Genomic DNA, 19,347 nt, shown 5'->3' with positions numbered 1-19,347 from the left:
CGATTGCTTGGTTCATTTTTTTTTTTACATTTCGTCTTTTACTTTACTCGCTATTTATTTTTAATTAAGTATAAACACAATACTCGTGTATAAATCAACATAAACAACTATTTTTGAAATAGTCTTCATTTTTTTTATCAGCCTACTTTAATTAAGTTTTATGACTTATATTGCCTACTCATTTATTTTATCGGCGAAACATGGTGCCGCCAACTTGGAGCGGTCGTGTTATCGTAAATGGTATGATTTAATCAATCATAACTTGCGGAATACCAGATATTTCACGCGTTTGTGCTGAAAATCTCACAAATGCAGGTAATACAACACAACTCAGCGTATTTCAATATTTAGTGGGATTAAAAATCCTATAATATTAATGTTTTGATGAATAGGCCTATATTTTGCAGAACACAGCCACTTACATGGTCAGAATCATTTCTTTTATTTATTAGTGTACAGTATACAAAAAAACAACAAAAGTATAATAGAAAAAAAGGATGAAACAATGACAATCAAATACAAGCAAAAAAAAAAGAGAAAAAAATGTTGCATCCATGGATTTAGAAATTGGATCTGTTTCTTATTTGACAGCACGTAGTCTATCTATATAGACATACATCTATACATGCATATAAATGAATATTGATGGAATAACACCATCTTTCAGCCTGACAATCTGACCTGTCCTGTTAAAATCCTATTTTTTTAAATGCTGGTTGCGGAGCACAGATTAATCTCTTGCAGCGAATCCCTGCCCTTATTAAAACTCAACACGTCTTCTTCCTGTCATTTTCACAGTGGTGAAGTATCTTTGTCTCTGGTTATCCTTTCGAAGTTAAACAGGATATAAAGGAAAATAACACTGATCTCCTTTCGAAAATGTTTTTATGTAGACACTCCTCTTCCTTTTTGTCCTTTTTATTCTATTTTCAAAGTCGGGAGGATTCATTGGTCCAGGGCCGTCCCTCCCTAAACACTCTTTAGGGTCCTACATCCCACTGGGGGCAACATTTTGCGCATGGTAGCGTATATGCGCAACATCGCACACATGCTATACCGTTAGACAGAAGAGAGAAAAGAGACCTCCTGTAATTAGACCGTGCAACATATTTCAGAACTCAACATCTGACCAATCAGATGGTGTTGTGTGTGCAGGCAGGCTGACTCTTGCTGACAAACAGAAGATGTGATATCAACATGTTGTCCAAGCGACATCATGAAGGTGCACCAGCAAGAGAAGAAAAATGCAAAACACGAGGAAACTTCCCTCGAAGGAGGGTAACTTGTTGAAATACAACTTTAGACATGAACGCCTAAGTTTCCACTCATCAGACAGTTTATAATTCCAGTCTCTGTCTAGAGTGGAACAGAGGTGGAGTCAGAAAATCCTAATAGGTGTGGCTGAAAGGCCCCAGAACCTCAGGGTCAATCTACAGAGTTTCAGTAGGAATAAGCACAACATCCATAATTTTTAAATAAAGAGAAACTATACTTTCCTGCAGCTTTTGCTAACAAATAGACATATATTTAAACATCTATGCTGTAAAATAAAAGGTACAGTGGAAAATTTTTTCATGTTTGAGTTCTGGGGTGAACACATTTTATATTGTCATTACCTACTTTTATCAATAATCAATCTCCAAAAAAATGGTATTTAAATCTACTAATATCCACAATTAATGAATTTTTAGGTCATTATCAAAATAGTTATTTATCTACGATTTCACTGAAGACTCCTAGATGACCTGCAGAGGCACATCATTTTATCTTTACCCCAAATAATTCAAACTTTAGCTCTGAAAAGAGCATGAATTCTGTATCTATCATCTTTAATGTTTATATATTGATGTGCATAATTAATCACAGTGTTTCTGTTGCCAAGTTATTGATATATGAAAAAAATACATTTTTAAAAGCTTTTAACATCCCAGTTCAGAGTATTACTACTGCCACCATCTGTATTAGAGGGAAAAAATGGTAGTGGTGACCACAGGGGTGGCTAAGGATTGGCTAAGGGTGGCCTAGATAACAATAAACTTTATATTTACTATATATATATAGTTACATAAATACTATATATATATATATATATATATATATATATATATATATATATATATATATATATATATATATATATATGTGTATATATAGCTTTAAATATATAACTATATATTTAAAACAATGTAACTATATATATAGATATATAGATATAGATATCTATATATCTATATATATCACATGAGACATCAGAGAGGTTGAAAAGTTACATGATTATATGGGTGTAGAATTTACTTTTAAACGTTATTATGGAGATTTTTTATAATAATTTCTAAAGTAGACTTGTGTCAGTCTTAATCAGCTGTAGGGATTAACCAACACTTTAGGTATCTTGGTTTCCAGTCATATCATGGCTAGCACGGACCAATCATTATGGTAACATTAGCTGACATTTCACTGATGGAAATAAGTACATTAACATTATCACAAAATATAAACAGTATATGTCCATCATACTTGCTGAAGGTCATCCTCCGAGTTCTGACGTCAACAGTCTGTTGGTTAGGCATACAACACAAATACGCTGCACACTGCTGCTGAGACATCCTTGTGGAATTATTTTTTTTGGGCAAGTAGGAGAAGTGGCCGATGATACATCTTTGGCAGTGGGACGACCGTTCCAAGATGGCGGCCATATTTTATGCACTCTGAGAGCCAATGCTGTGTCTGCTTTTATGTATCTATGGTCTCGCCTTCTCCGACTGAGCCACTCAAGCACAGGTAAACAAAGCAACCTGAGGTGTGCTGAGGAAACATGCTATTTACCTACAGTTCGTTGGAGAGTGTTGAGCAGTTTAACCAAAGCAGAAACTTTTTTGTACCATCAACCTTGACATAATATTAAAAAATATTATTTGTAATGTAATCAGATCAATACAATGTAGAGAAAATCTGGATATTTTGTCACAAATTTACTATCTCCTGTATTTTATTTAGTAGCTACAGATTGCTTTCTAACATTTTTGCAAAATGACTCTAAAACTGCTCAGATAAGATGTGTATATTTTCACCCTCATGTGGCACAGGTGCATGTTTCCCAGCACTTTTACTTCAGTTCAGATACAAATAAGACAACAACACAAACAACAGTGATGCCATAAATCGGATCCAAGGCTAACAATAAAAAAGTATCTGACAATATCTGTTGGAAGGCCACTTATGATTTTAAAAAAAATCTGTATTAACTGAAAAACAACAAAGTCTGTTAGATTTTACAATAAAAAATATGAAATAGCCGATTGAAATAATTCACAGTTTGATTATTCAATGCATTTCTTTTTGATACAAATTAGCCATAAATTAAATAATCTGATGAACTTTCTGTGGTATAGTTTGCAGAAAAGTTACAAAGGATCTGAATCATGTCATCATACAAAAGTATCAGCCAGAAGAAGGGTACAAAGAATGATACACAACATTTTATTCCTATGCCATTGCACAATGAAGAGAGTCAGCGATAGCTCAAGTAAAAATGGAAGAACAGAGAAACTGTTTAGCGATTCTGCAGCATACTATTCTTAGTCTGAAATGAGCTACAGGGATTTACAGGTGCTGGTCATAAAATTAGAATATCATGAAAAAGTAGATTGATTTCAGTAATTCCATTTAAAAAGGGAAACTTGTATATTATATTCATACATTACATACAAACTCATATATTTCAGATGTTTATTTTGTTTAATTTTGATGATTACAAATGACAACAAATGAAAATCTCAAATTCATCATATCAGAAAATTAGAATATTGTGAAAAGGTTCAAAATTGATGGCCCCTGGTGCCACACTCTAATCAGCTAATTAACTCAAACCACCTGCAAAAGCCTTTAAATGGTCTTTCAGTCTAGTTCTATAGGCTACACAATCATGGGGAAGACTGCTGACTTGACAGTTGTCCAAAAGACGACCATCGACACCTTGCACAAGGAGGGCAAGACACAAAAGGTCATCGCTAAAGAGGCTGGCTGTTCACAGAGCTCAGTGTCCAAGCACATTAATAGAGAGGCGAAGGGAAGGAAAAGATGTGGTCGAAAAAAGTGTACAAGCAAGAGAGATAACCGCACCCTGGAGAGGATTGTGAAACAAAACCCCTTCAAAAATGTGGGGGAGATTCACAAAGAGTGGACTGCAGCTGGAGTGAGTGCTTCAAGAACCACCACACACAGACGTATGAAAGACATGGGTTTCTGCTGTCGCATTCCTTGTGTCAAGCCACTCTTGAACCACAGACAGCGTCAGAAGCGTCTTGCCTGGGCTAAAGAGAAACAGGACTGGACTGCTGGTGAGTGGTCCAAAGTCATGTTCTCTGATGAAAGTAAATTTTGCATTTCCTTTGGAAATCAAGGTCCCAGAGTCTGGAGGAAAAGAAGAGAGGCACTTCATCCACGTTGCTTGAAGTCCAGTGTAAAGTTTCCACAGTCAGTGATGGTTTGGGGTGCCATGTCATCTGCTGGTGTTGGTCCATTGTGTTTTCTGAGGTCCAGGGTCAACGCAGCCACATACCAGGAAGTTTTAGAGCACTTCATGCTTCCTGCAGCTGACCAACTTTTTGGAGATGCAGATTTCATTTTCCAACAGGACTTGGCACCTGCACACAGTGCCAAAGCTACCAGTACCTGGTTGAAGGACCATGGTATCCCTGTTCTTAATTGGCCAGCAAACTCTCCTGACCTTAACCCCATAGAAAATCTATGGGGTATTGTGAAGAAGAAGATGCAATACACCAGACCCAACAATTCAGAAGAGCTAAAAGCCACTATTAGAGCAACCTGGGCTATCATAACACCTGAGCAGTGCCACAGACTGATCGACTCCATGCCACGCCGCATTGCTGCAGTAATACAGGCCAAAGGAGGCCCAACTAAATACTGAGTCCTGTACATGCTCATACTTTTCATGTTCATACTTTTCAGTTGGCCAACATTTCTATAAATCCTTTGTTTTTATTGGTCTTCAGTAATATTCTAATTTTCTGATATGATGAATTTGAGATTTTCATTTGTTGTCATTTGTAATCATCAAAATTAAACAAAATAAACATCTGAAATATATGAGTTTGTATGTAATGTATGAATATAATATACAAGTTTCACTTTTTAAATGGAATTACTGAAATCAATCTACTTTTTCATGATATTCTAATTTTATGACCAGCACCTGTATGGTTTCACACTGGTTATGCTCCAAATATAATCTCTCTTTCTTCAAAGTAAACATTCAGGCCTGGCTAAACATTTCCCTAACCTAGTGGAAGAATCCATTAAGGTCTAAGGAAGCTAGCTTTTGCAATAATTTCAAAATATAGGTTTGGCACAAACCATTTGTCAAAAACTGTGAATTGTCAAAAGCCATGATCAGTGAAACACAGTTGTGCAGTATCATTTTCTGGGGTTCCTTTTCTTCAGATTGAACGGACATTTAGGTTAAGCTGAATGAGATCATGAACATTCTAAATAAAATATATTTTTTTTAACCATAAACCTTGAGCTGAAGATAGAGAAGTGTGTTTTATTGTTTGGAAGGATTCTAAGTAGTGTTGCACCGATACCGATACCAGCATCGGGCGAAGCCCCGATACTGCCCTAAAATGGTGGTATTGGTATCGGTGAGTACCAACAAATAGGGCACCGATACCATTTTGAGAGCCATAAGTTTATTCAGCTATTGTCACCCATTCCTGGTAGGCAATAAAAAGTTCTACTGGATTCACTTTGTATTAGTCTTTTTTTCTGCTTCACAAAGGTAGGTAGCAGCTTGACAAAGCCATGATGGCAGTATGCAGTTCCTCATACACACACACACACATACATTTTAAACAGATGATATCGGTATGGTATCGGTATCGGCCAATACTGCACAGCCAGGTATCGGGTATCGGTATCGGGGCCAAAAAATGGCATCGGTGCAACACTAATTCTAAGTTTCAAAGTGCAAATAAAGTAAGATAAAGTCAATCGAGCAATCAAAAGGAAAGGAAAGTAGTGTGATGAGACAGACTCCAAAATAAAAGTTGACATGAAATCTGAGAGATTACATGAAGAGATCCAGGTACAAAAGATGCAATCAGGCTACAAAAATGCCAATCAAGGAAGTGGGATTTTTCAAGAGAAAACTGGATCACTGAACTAAAAGTTGGTTCAATAAAACATTCTTTTTATTTTTTTGTTATTTTTTTTTTTTTTTTACATATAATGCATGGCTTTTTGTTGGGGCTGCACGGTGAAACAGTGGGTAGCACTGCTGCCTTGCAGCATGAAGGTTCCGGGTTAGATTCCCGGAAGACCCTCTGCATGGATTTTGCATGTTCTCCCTGTGCACGCATTGGTTCTTTCCGGTACTCCGGCTTCCTCCCACAGTTGGAAAACATGACTGTTAATTTGTCTTAAATCTCCTTAGGTGTGTGTGTGTGTGTGTGTGTGTGTGTGCGTGTATATGCTTGGGTGTGTGTGTGTGTGTCTCTGTATTGCCCTGCGACAGACTGGCGACCTGTCCAGGCTGTACCCCTCCTCTCACCTATATACTGCTGGAAAGGCACCAGCCCCACCAAAACCCTAGAAATATGGATGGATGGACTGATTTTTGGTGTTGATCTTCTATATTTTACATTTTCTCAATTTGTTAAAATTTGTTGTAGGAAAAAGGTTTTCAACTATGCAATTCGGGTAAATAAAGGAATTTGATGGTAATTCACTCAGTCAGCATTTTATTAAAGGAGCTGTGAAGTTTTTCCCCTCAGAGTTAACCAAAACAATTTAAAGACACTTTAGGAAACAGTTCATATGTTGAATAAACCTTGAGGAGAAAGAATGTGGCCTGTTATGGGAACTATTATTATTATTAGTTGCTGTTCCAAACAATCCTTAATAGCAATTCAGCAACTCCTCTCTGACACTGTGTGGCCTTACAAAGTAAATGCAAAATCAGATCTCATAAATCAATATATTTAAGGAAATTAAATAGAAATTTCCAGCCACAAAGTCCAGCCTTACAAATCTACCTGATAAGAAAAGAAAAAAAAAATCTAACACAGATTTTAGAATACAAGAATAAGTTGATACACAAGAAATCTGTTTAATGATAGTTTGTAAATAGTTAATTTCCTGTTGGGGTCAATAAAGTATATGGTATCTTCAGTGGTGTGATCCTGCCTGCAGGTGTTTAATTATGGAGTAGAGCTCCTGAACATTCAGCTCCGGACATGTTTAGCTATGTGGTGTGAGTGTTTATCTGCTGAGAACAAGTCTCACTTTGTTCCAATTTAGGCACGGCTTAAAGGTTTCTAATAGACATGTTTATGTAACTTCCTTCACACAGAAAATTAGCAAATATACTTTATTCTTAGTAAACAGCCTTACATTAGATATCTGATACACTGTGGCATTTAGGTAGCAATAGGAGGGAGTTGTTTTACTTTTAAAGCATTATAACTTGGGGCTGGATAATACTATCATAAAATGTGCAATGTTAGACCATACAATTAAACATGTGTTTCCTGCCGGACACTTCATTCTGTTATGTACTCAGAATACAACTGGGAAGTTTGAGGTAGCTTTCTTTTATTTATTCACTTTTAGTATTTTTAATGTTCACAGCTCTTCTAAATTCCAGAGATTTCAGTGCCTGAGAAAGTTTGTTCCAAAACAACAGCATTTATCCAACTTCAACACATTCTTTACTCATATGGCTAAAACTAGAAAGTAAAGGTATCCGTGAATCGTATTATTTTCGGTTTATATGTTTGTTTCACTGTAGGATCTGCATAGTTAATAGTTTTGTACTTTGGTTTTTGTTTTGCATTTTGTCTTTGAGGCTGAGTCTGATCTACCACAGAACCCTCACCGTCTGCAAATGGATCCTCGTCCAAATGGCTAAAGTTTCCTGGCTTTCCAGTGTTATTCTTTTCTGGCAGATTTCCATCATCATATCTCTCTTCATTGACCGGTGAGTGTTTTGCTTCAGCTTCACCATGTGGTGTCCTTATTGTTACCTCTGAGTGACTAATGGAATGAGGACTGCATGACTCCTTGTCTTTGATACCTTCTGTTGAGCGTGACACATCATTTCCTTGATGATTCAAAGATGAATGTAATCTCTGGTTTTTGGTAAGATTAGTTACTGTTTCTGGTTGTGGGGTTGAATCAATCTGATCTGCTCTATTTTTAGATCTGTGAATGGATGGGATGATACACTTGGAGAACCCTCCTTGAATAGGATCTGGTGTTTGGAGATTTATGTCCTCATTTGAATATTCCAAAGAATACGTCTCACTTTTTGGTGTGGCGCTGGCCTCCATTTGTCTGGATTCCCCTTCAGCTGATACTCCGGATAAACAGTTAAGGTTGTCCAACAGATTCCCTGTGGTCTCCCTTGACATCCTGTCCTGTGTTTGACTTTCTAAAATCTCAGATTCCATTTTCTTTAGCAATTGTGGAGGAGAGGAATCCACACATGTGGACCAGGCAGGGGAGCAGGTTATTATTGTGACTATTTGCCACTTTACAGGGATTTCCTCCTGAATAAGAACTTTGCAGGGTTGTGGGAATGACCACTCAGTCACAGACATTAAGGAGATTGTCTTCAAATCTGCAAACATGACCCTTTTTTTAAGAAATTCAGCTTTGTTGACTGTAAAAGGAATTCGTCCGACTTGTTGAAGGCCTTTATCCTCCACATCAACATTGTGAGCTTGACCCTTCATTAGTTGTAATGAATAGCAAACTTCTTGATCCAAGTTCTCTGCTTTCATGTGACTCTCATCTTCTGTGTTTGAATTCCCTTCAGCTAAAATGTCTGCCCCAGGATCTGGACTTTCAGGTTCTTCACTTCTAATTTGATTACTTGTTGAGTCATCCGCAGTATATTTACATTCATTTCTTTTCCATTGGCTCTGTTTGTTGAACACTGGGTCAGACACCTGTTGTTTCTTTCTTTTAATGACAGCTTCTTCTTTTACTTTAGGTGCAACCCTGTCTCCTACACCAGGCTTCTCATGAGATAAAGCAAAGTCACTTTTCGTACAAACAGTAGCGATGTTTTCAAATTTGGTCATTAATGAGTTTAGGAGGATCCCTCTTCCAATGTGTCTTGGTTTGAGGTGCTCTTTCTTCAGGGTTTTCACTCCCTGTTGTTTCTGCTCAGCCATGGCAAACTTGGCCACCATTTCTTTAACACTACCACATCTTTTTAAGCCTTTGTCTCTAATGTCAGTGCTATGTTTTCTGTCATTATTAGGGTTGTCTCGACCTGGTCTTCCTCTGGTAAAAGACAGAGTTCCTACCTCTCTCTGGTTGGTGTTATAGGGTTTGGGGGAAGACCTCAAGAACTTAGATTGGAGGAGTAGGAATGTGGTAAGGTGCCGTGATGGTAAGTCTCCTCTTTGATCAGCTTTGCAATTTTTAGAAGTCTTGGGATCAGCTGCTCTTTTCTCTGATAGCTGGACCACTTGGAGGCCTTTTGGAGCCTTTTTCCCCCTCTGCAGATCCAGTTTATCTGTGTTTCTTGCGTGGATTTGGGACACAGTGCCGGATTCTTGCATTTCCATCCTTGTGTGATTGTTTGTCCTCTCAAGCAGATCCTGTAGTAGATAATTCAGGAGACTCTCAAAGATCCCTCGGAGGACTGGTCGGCATTTGGGGTCTCTAACTAGCCTCCTTAACGCACCAACATCGGGGTTGATTCCGGCTTTCCGACAATCTGGTCTACAGAGAATAGAGGAGATGCAAGACGTCTTGAAACTGACAGCAACATCCTTAACAACAACTTGGGAATTAATCTATAAAGCAAAATATGGAGTTTTTATTTATCTGTAATACTCCAAAAGAGAGGTTTCCCGACTTCATCTACTTTTTTCACTTCAATCTGCAAGTGAAAAAATCCTCCCTCTCCCTCCCGCTGTTTGATTAGTGATTTTATTACTGCAGCAAAAGCAAGAATTTTAGTTTTAAGTCACATTTGAAGCTAATGAAATGTTCCATACTACATTTCGTTGAACTGTAGTATGGAGCTGCAAATCAGGACAAAGAACTCAGCATTAAAATAAAAATGGATGCTTGAAAAATAATGTGAAGACAATAGGACAGTCATTCAGTATAGCCTGTTTTGAGTAGGCATAGGTTATCAAGGTAAACAAAAGGTTTGAAAAGATTATGCTTTTAGCACTGCCACTATCTTCTGTCACTCTATCCCTGCAGTCTAAAGTCCTTTAAATAAGATAGCAGGGTAAAAGTCGAAGTGACCGGAGTCTTCTCTGTCTGGATGAGATGTAGCAGCTCACTTGCTCTCTCCTCCCCTAAACGTTGCTGCACTTTGCAGGTCAGCTGGCTGAATTTTTCAAGCTTACAAGAAAAATAAATGTAGACTTATAAAAGTTCCACCGACCAGTTTTTTTTATATCTTGGACTCTATTTAGAGCATAACAGAAAGAAATGCAATCTTAATTAGCATGTGTCTGTGTATATTAAATTTTTGGTTTAGTCCATGTATCAAAAACAAAACTATGCTAAACTAACAACAATAAAAAATGTGTGCTAGGATTTTTATTAACAGCAGAAATGATTGTTTTTCCGTTTTAAGTTGCAACGAATAATGAAATTGGTCACCATTTGAACAAGTATTAATTGGTCGAAGATCTAAATATATTTCTCAGTTGCATGGTCAGGTATAAATCACTTCAGAGATTCAAGGACCAGGGATCAACAGGAGGAGCCAAGATTTAGCTTCTATGCTCCTCATATGTGCAACAACTCCATGCAGAAGCCTGAAATGTGCAGAAACGGATCTAGACTGAAACATAAATGCATACTGCAGCTTTTGGTTCAAGAGTTTAACTAATTAACTATTTCTCAAACCACTGTTGAGTGATTATGGTGTGAGATTTAAGATTCAGTTTGTATTTGAATGTGTTTTCAGATGCTTTTCAGAGCATTATGCTTTTGTTATTTTAAGGTTTTTCTCCTGAGTTTGTGTGAAACAAATAGGTACACTGTAAAAAAACTGAAATATCAATAAGTTATTTTCTTAAAACAAATGCATTTTTCTTGAATTTAGGAGGTAAGTTAGAGACTTTGCCAATGGAACAAGAGAATTTATAGGTAAAATAATAAAAAAACAATTAGATTGTCTTATTTCATGTGCATATTATCTAATTATTATTTTATTTTAGGAGTAAAAATATTCACTCCATTGATATATCCTCTTATTTACCTACTTAAATTAAGGGTAAATACACTTACTTTAAGAAGTTTTTAATTATTTCTGCATTGTTATTGCAGTGTACGGTATGAATGGTAGAATAAAAAACATGCCTTGATTTTAGATATTGTGTCAGCACTGGACTACCCTGGTATATTAGGTTATCATTCCCAAAAAAATATTGTACCTTGATGCATAATTTCTTTTTAAATATATACATTTTTATTTTACCCCAAATCTGTGTGACTTCACACCATAATGAGACACTTTCACACTTCGACAATCACAGCAGTTTTATACATTTTTAACACATCCATTCAAAATACAGGTGCTGGTCATAAAATTAGAATATCATGAAAAAGTAGATTGATTTCAGTAATTCCATTTAAAAAGGGAAACTTGTATATTATATTCATACATTACATACAAACTCATATATTTCAGATGTTTATTTTGTTTAATTTTGATGATTACAAATGACAACAAATGAAAATCTCAAATTCATCATATCAGAAAATTAGAATATTGTGAAAAGGTTCAAAATTGATGGCCCCTGGTGCCACACTCTAATCAGCTAATTAACTCAAACCACCTGCAAAAGCCTTTAAATGGTCTTTCAGTCTAGTTCTATAGGCTACACAATCATGGGGAAGACTGCTGACTTGACAGTTGTCCAAAAGACGACCATCGACACCTTGCACAAGGAGGGCAAGACACAAAAGGTCATCGCTAAAGAGGCTGGCTGTTCACAGAGCTCAGTGTCCAAGCACATTAATAGAGAGGCGAAGGGAAGGAAAAGATGTGGTCGAAAAAAGTGTACAAGCAAGAGAGATAACCGCACCCTGGAGAGGATTGTGAAACAAAACCCCTTCAAAAATGTGGGGGAGATTCACAAAGAGTGGACTGCAGCTGGAGTGAGTGCTTCAAGAACCACCACACACAGACGTATGAAAGACATGGGTTTCTGCTGTCGCATTCCTTGTGTCAAGCCACTCTTGAACCACAGACAGCGTCAGAAGCGTCTTGCCTGGGCTAAAGAGAAACAGGACTGGACTGCTGGTGAGTGGTCCAAAGTCATGTTCTCTGATGAAAGTAAATTTTGCATTTCCTTTGGAAATCAAGGTCCCAGAGTCTGGAGGAAAAGAAGAGAGGCACTTCATCCACGTTGCTTGAAGTCCAGTGTAAAGTTTCCACAGTCAGTGATGGTTTGGGGTGCCATGTCATCTGCTGGTGTTGGTCCATTGTGTTTTCTGAGGTCCAGGGTCAACGCAGCCACATACCAGGAAGTTTTAGAGCACTTCATGCTTCCTGCAGCTGACCAACTTTTTGGAGATGCAGATTTCATTTTCCAACAGGACTTGGCACCTGCACACAGTGCCAAAGCTACCAGTACCTGGTTGAAGGACCATGGTATCCCTGTTCTTAATTGGCCAGCAAACTCTCCTGACCTTAACCCCATAGAAAATCTATGGGGTATTGTGAAGAAGAAGATGCAATACACCAGACCCAACAATTCAGAAGAGCTAAAAGCCACTATTAGAGCAACCTGGGCTATCATAACACCTGAGCAGTGCCACAGACTGATCGACTCCATGCCACGCCGCATTGCTGCAGTAATACAGGCCAAAGGAGGCCCAACTAAATACTGAGTCCTGTACATGCTCATACTTTTCATGTTCATACTTTTCAGTTGGCCAACATTTCTATAAATCCTTTGTTTTTATTGGTCTTCAGTAATATTCTAATTTTCTGATATGATGAATTTGAGATTTTCATTTGTTGTCATTTGTAATCATCAAAATTAAACAAAATAAACATCTGAAATATATGAGTTTGTATGTAATGTATGAATATAATATACAAGTTTCACTTTTTAAATGGAATTACTGAAATCAATCTACTTTTTCATGATATTCTAATTTTATGACCAGCACCTGTATAGAGCTCTAAGGTTTATTTGTGAGGAAATAGTATAAATTATTTTTTATCATTCGAAGAAGAAAGGAGTTAAGCAGAAGCTAGCTGCTGAAGCAGGATTACTCAAACTGTAAGGCAATTAGACTTGATTGCATGTTCTCTAAATTTCATATTAATAACAGTTAGCTTTAGAAAAAAGGGCAACACCCAGAGAAAGTAAAGATCTCCTTTACTTTCCCCAAGTTACTGTAAGTTAAAAAAGCAGGAGCTTTTTTCTTTCCCCACAGCTCTGTCACTTGCAAGTAAAACAGTTTAAGCAGAAAGCAAAATATCCAGATTTAGGTAAACTACACATGAATCATGTGTGAGATATTTCAAGAAGAATGTCATTTCAGTTCCTCCCTTATGATATTTCTCAGTTATTCTTTTTTAGTGAGACAAAATTTGACCTTTTAATAAAAAAAATCATGACAGATGTGTGGATAGTACCCAGAAAGAAAAATCAAAATGGGAAAAGGAGTGAGAGGGGAAAAGAGGACAGAACGTCCAGTAATAGTACTCAGGGACTGAGGGAGGGTTGTGTCAGGCCAACAGGGAGGCGTCACGTTCAGTTTCTCTGATAGCAGTAGGTTCAACTCAGTGAAGATGAGGATTACTTCTCTGTGCATTTCTCTGCAGATGCTGCCTTATAGAGTGCCTCTCCCAGCTCCTCTAGGTGTTCTCTTTTATCCAAATCCCGGTAGAGGTTCAGAGGAACCTGGTTTATGCCATACATGAGGCCATAGAGGCAGCCTGCGATTAGACCTGTGGCTTCACTCTCACCTAAAACAACATTTAAGCACAGTTATACTCTACTTATGGTGTCAGCAGTTTCTCCTTTACAATACAGTGCATAAAGTATCATAAAATGAAGCTAAAGTCTAAATAATCCATAAAAACTCTCAGGAAGTCAGAAGCAATATTATAAGAGACCACTTTATAATATACAAGCGATAACAAATTTCTCACCTCCATGAAACATGGCTCGTTTACACAGCTCTGCCCAGTCGCCTCCTGCAGCCAGAAGTGCATCATAAGCGATCATGGGAGCATCATGACCTCTGCGCCCTGCTCGACCCTCTGAGCTCCAACGCTTATACATCTGTTTAAAAAAAAAAAAAAAAAAATGCTCTTGTATTTTAGTGGGTTTAATCTGGATTTTGAATTATAAAAAAAAGCACCAAGGGACTTGCTTTATCTGTCTCTTCTGCATCATAAGCATCAGGAAATGATGGTTTGTTGTTTCCATCCTTATCAATCTCTCGCTCTTCAAGGTAAAACTGCCATTTAGCTTCAAAATAAAACCAATTTTCCTGATATTCTGTAGACAAATATAGGACACACAGTGATAACTCATCTGGATGCTGAATTTCAAGGATTTATTGTTCAAATGATGTAAAGTGAACTTTAGTCCAACCTGCCATATGACGTATTGTTTTCTTGCAGAACTCCTCTGCACGGGGGATGACCTTCATGAGCTCACGGCCCCAAGTCACAAGAGGTTTCCCCTGGATTGCAAAGGATGCAAATAATGCTGTTGTTAGGGAGCCAAGGAAGCCTGAGAGCAAGAAAGACACCATAAGTGATTTTAGCAATTCAAACGGTTGATGTGTTTAATTTAATGATAAAGAGTACATAGAAATAGTAAAATATCTCCATTAATATACCCCATGCAGACATTTTGTTCTTCATTCTTTATGTTCTATAGTGTCTAGAAACCTTTAATTAGTAATTCATGACATATAAAGTGACCCAGAAGCCCATTTTCCTAATATGCTGGTCAAAATAGGATATAAAACTGAACACTGACTGCCACAAAAGCCAGGCGCATATTGGTTGTTTTATGTCAGAATATGGTAACACAAAAATAACTTTTGTCATGTCCATATCTACAGTAAGAACTATAATTAGAAAGGTTTTAACAACTGGAGCTGTGACAAAAGTACAAAGGATGAATGCACAGAAAACCAGTCAGGCTGAGAAGAGTGCATAAAAGAACAAATATTCCATTTGTTTTATGTAGGTTCATGTAGGGAACTATCTAAGACATGGGGCCCTGTATGACCAAGAAGTTTGATCCTGTCCTGCAAAGCATTATAAGAAAAGACGGCTGAAAACAGGTGTTTGTACCAAAGTTTGTGTCAATACATGTGGTTAATTGACTAAATCTCTATACTATATTGACAATGCTGACATTTTTATGTTTTTTATGAGCCTTAAACAGAGGGGGTGGACCTAGGTTTCAGCCTTCAAAAACATACAACGCAGCGATAGAGTCGATTCCGTGCCGCTATCATAATCCTCATCATCAGGCAGGGGTTCCGGTTCAATTTGCATGTTTTCTAAGCCAAGACAAGGGTTTGTTTTTGGGCTACCCTATAAAGCCTGGAACTCATTGCTAGTTCTGACATTTTTTATTGAAAAAAGCTTCCTAGATGGGAAGCGAAATTTCTTTAAACTTGGAAAACAAAGTCCAGTGGATTATTTTTTTACTTTTTTGGAATGACTATCCCTGCGATGGACTGGTAAACTGTGCACGGTGTACCCTGCCTCTTGCCAGCTGGAGATAGGCACCAGCACCCCTTGCCACCCCGCTTGGGATAAATGTGACGGAAAATGGATGGATGGATGGATGGCATGACTATGACCTGGATGACTGAGAATCTTCATCAGCATGAGCCTTTTAGAGCAACTGAACTCTGAGCTAAAAGAAGACATATCAAACACAATGAATAGCATGTCATTACTGGGTTTCTAGTTTTATAAGAGGTCATCGTATCACCTGTTGGATGGTTATGGGTCATTCTTCCAATCTCAATGCTGACCTCCACCAAGTTATCCAGTCTCTCAGGCTGCCAGTATCTCATTCCGACACACATGGCTTTGGCTGCTGCTCCAAACCCAGACCCTGGACACCGATGCACATTTTTACTATATTGCTTTTTGGTATATGAAATAAAAATGCTTCCTTAAGCCTAATCTACCCTTTTCATTGAAAGGAGTATGCCAAGCGAGCAGGAAGTTATGAGGTTTAAGGTGAACGCAGGGCTCTACGGTTGCAGGATCAGGAGCTCGTCCCTGGAGAGAGACCATGGCTTCCACATAGAGACGCACCGCTTCCCTGTACAGGTCCTCCAGACACCAGTAATCTGGACACACACATAGACACACATACAGTGGTTGTGACATTCATGACTGGCATGCAGAGCAAGATAAGTGGTGCTGCGATGAGCTAAGTTTAGCTGCTCTCTGCCACAACACAGATTAGGACCTGAATGCCTGTGGTGAAAAAAAACAACAATGTAACATCAGCAAACTTTGACTTGTCCTTGAACATTTTATTGGTAAACACTGCATGGGAGTAATTCTGTAGAGACATAGAGTCTACAAGTTCTCAATTAAAAACTTTCACTTATGTGGTTAAGTAGTTTGAGTTGCATCATTTCTAATGCTTCCATGTTACCCATCAGTCTATAATACGTATCTGCTTAAAGCCTGACATGTATTTATTAGCTGTATCTTAATACATTTTAACATTTTATTTAGTGTAGACTTAGAAAAATATGTTTCAGTATCTGAACTTTGAAAGTCTGACATAAAAGTGCATTCTCCATCCTGTTCCTGCCAGCTGGTGTCTCTCCATGTTGGATCGTTGCTAAATAGGGCTTCCTAATCTCAAAAGATGTCATCACTATTTTTTCTTAGAAGCACTGTCACTACCTATAGAGTGGATTTGCAGCCAAACATGATACCAGAGGCCACTGAACCTCCATTGTTCACAGGTCGGCTTTTCAATAGAAGTCTATTTTGGACGTTTTGAGCTCTCCTTTCGGTAACAGGCTGCAGGGAAGTGTCTTTATATACAGGGGCGGATTTAGGAAATTTTGGGTGCTCTACCAATCATGAGTAACCAGCTTGTTAGAGAGACAAACACCTACAGTTAATGTCTAAGTGAGACTTCTGTTTTGTAATCCAGCTTCTTTCTTTAAATGTTATTTTCTGTTTGCTGAATCTGCTATGTCATCTGGAGTTCGAGTGGAAATAAAGCAAACAGTGTACTACTTCATGTTACAGGGAAGAACTTACCATATTCTCACCTGCATACTTAACATACTATCAATAATGACATTAGAGATTTTTTATCAAAAAATATCTTGTGTTTCTTTCACCTGAAATTTTTGGTTAATTATTGAATGTTATGTTTTTATCTCTTTTTTTAAATATCAATTGCAGATAACTATATTTATTGTAAATTTGCATCATGTTTAAAACATTAAATCAGATGTTATGGAAGTTACTAAGTAAAAGAGTTGCCTTTTTACCCCAATCACTTTTTCACCCTTGAAGAATTTATTGGCTGATAACTTTTGACTTGAGTGAAAATATGATGTACTTCTCCTCCTACTTGAGTAAATTTTTAGAGTCCTCTACTCGCCTCTATGCATTTATATTATTCTAATCAAGATGTTATGTTTATGCATTTAGCAGACTCTTTTACCCGAAGCGACTTACAAAATAGAGACAATTTTGCAGTTATCAATTAAGCATATCTTTAGAAAAAAGACAAAGTCTTGGTTTCATGTAAAGATGTATATAAATGTTCAGCAAATTAAGATGTTCATTTTAGTAAGGCAATGTAAGCTTATTTTAAATGTAATTTAAAGGACTGTACATGAAAGACACAATGGGAAAAGGTATTGCAGTGGCATAAAGGTATTTGAACTTAATTCCTAAGTTTCCTCAGTAGTTATACAAACAAAAACAAATTATTTCTATTGAAGTTCATCTCTAACCTACCTGTTATGAGTGCTTCAGCTGTAGTCATGTGCATCAGCACTGCATCACTCAGGGGCCAGTTCTCAGGGTCCAACGTAAGGGACTCCAGTCCCCCCAGAGAGGCCAGCTCCTCTTGGATCTTCTTGCCTGATGTGCAGCTCTCCCAGCGACCCTTTTTGTAACCCAAAGCATCACCAACTGCACCGAGAACCATGGCAGCTTTAAACTTCTCCATGTTGCTGGAGTTTTCTCTTGTTCAGACAGAAATACCCTCCTGGATGAATCTTATTGCAGCTCTTATAGTACTTCCCAGTAGAAGTCATGGAGCGGAGAGCAGACCAGAATAAAAAACAAAAACGATTTGAACTTTTTCAAACTCCTCCAACCATTTTCTCCATCTCTGAAACACCACAGCTCTGCTTCCCACCTTCAGAGCTCTTTATTTTTTTAAACCAAACTAAATTTAAGTAGCAAGGCTGAACCAGCCCACCCTCACCACACACATGCCAACATTAAAGCAACCTGTTATCAGCCGCAGCTTCTTTGTGTTGGGCAGTGGTGAGCTAAGCTGTGTTCAGGCATCTCCTAAAAAGGGAATCCCTGTGGTCCAGAAGCTTAAAAGCTGGACGACAGGCTGTGGAGCAGTAATCAGGGATGGACACAGAGTGGAAGGGATGCTAATGTGCTGCTGGCCTTGAGTGTAAACACGTCCAGCAGCTGGCACTGGAGCTTATCAATGTTTCACCTGCCCAAAGAGAGGATCCCCTTCTTTTAATAAACTACTTTTATTTAAAAAAAAAAAAAACTCTTTCAGGGGCTGCTGGGATCACATTGCTAATTTATAAAGTTTTATAAAGTTAAATATTTTTCTGATTTGACATTCTAAAGATAAAGCTTAACCAGAAGAGCTGATGACGACACGCAGCGAGAATGCAAACTGATAAGAGACAACTGGTATTATGTTGGACATCCCTCTGTTGGAGCAGCTGGTTCAGTTAGATAGGGCTTTTTTTTTTTACCTTACCTTCCCTGTTTGCGTAATTTGCATCATTTCTAACTTTGACCTAAACAGACACCTGTTCTCCTTTTAGAGCTGCAATGGAAAATTTTTTTTGCATACAGCATAAGAAGGTCACTCAATGTTTCCTGAACACAGCATGACTTGCATCGTGCAGATCATGTAAAATAATGTACTTCGACTACACGTCTGTAAATAGTTTTGACGAAGTTATAAAACTACGTTTAATCCAAAGCATGAAACTAAAAATATAAATCTAGAGAACACCAGACGCATGAATTCAGCAGGATGAAAGCAACTCTTCGTGCTTCAGAAAACCAAGTTCCTTTGGAAGATTTCATTATCCTAA

General features: G+C 37.8%; 1 protein-coding gene across 1 annotated transcript; it reads right to left on the bottom strand.

Annotated features, from left to right (window-relative positions):
- Positions 1–13,191: 13,191 nt before the first annotated feature.
- Positions 13,192–18,506, bottom strand: adprhl1 (ADP-ribosylhydrolase like 1). The gene is made up of 7 exons (XM_038283731.1): positions 18,002–18,506; positions 16,189–16,353; positions 15,987–16,112; positions 14,622–14,762; positions 14,398–14,525; positions 14,174–14,306; positions 13,192–13,987 (listed from the first exon to the last, which is right to left on the bottom strand). Exons 1-7 carry the CDS (start codon positions 18,213–18,215, stop codon positions 13,818–13,820), a joined length of 1,077 nt encoding a protein of 358 aa, XP_038139659.1. The 5' UTR covers positions 18,216–18,506; the 3' UTR covers positions 13,192–13,817.
- Between the last annotated feature and the right edge of the window lie 841 nt (positions 18,507–19,347).

The sequence above is a fragment of the Cyprinodon tularosa genome, unplaced genomic scaffold, assembly GCF_016077235.1.
Source record: "Cyprinodon tularosa strain WSP-4 unplaced genomic scaffold, ASM1607723v1 ctg197, whole genome shotgun sequence".
Taxonomy (NCBI): Eukaryota; Metazoa; Chordata; class Actinopteri; order Cyprinodontiformes; family Cyprinodontidae; genus Cyprinodon; species Cyprinodon tularosa.
Note: the sequence above shows the minus strand (reverse complement) of the source record. Positions and strands in the feature narration are given on the sequence as shown.

Coding starts and splice junctions, on each gene's coding strand:
- adprhl1 (XM_038283731.1), bottom strand. CDS start 18,215: ATGGAGAAGTTTAAAGCTGCCATGGTTCTCGGTGCAGTTGGTGATGCT. Junction 14,526..14,621: donor AACAATACGTCATATGGCAG/GTTGGACTAAAG, acceptor ATTTGTCTACAG/AATATCAGGAAAATTGGTTT. Junction 14,307..14,397: donor ATGCAGAAGAGACAGATAAA/GCAAGTCCCTTG, acceptor TTTTTTAAACAG/ATGTATAAGCGTTGGAGCTC.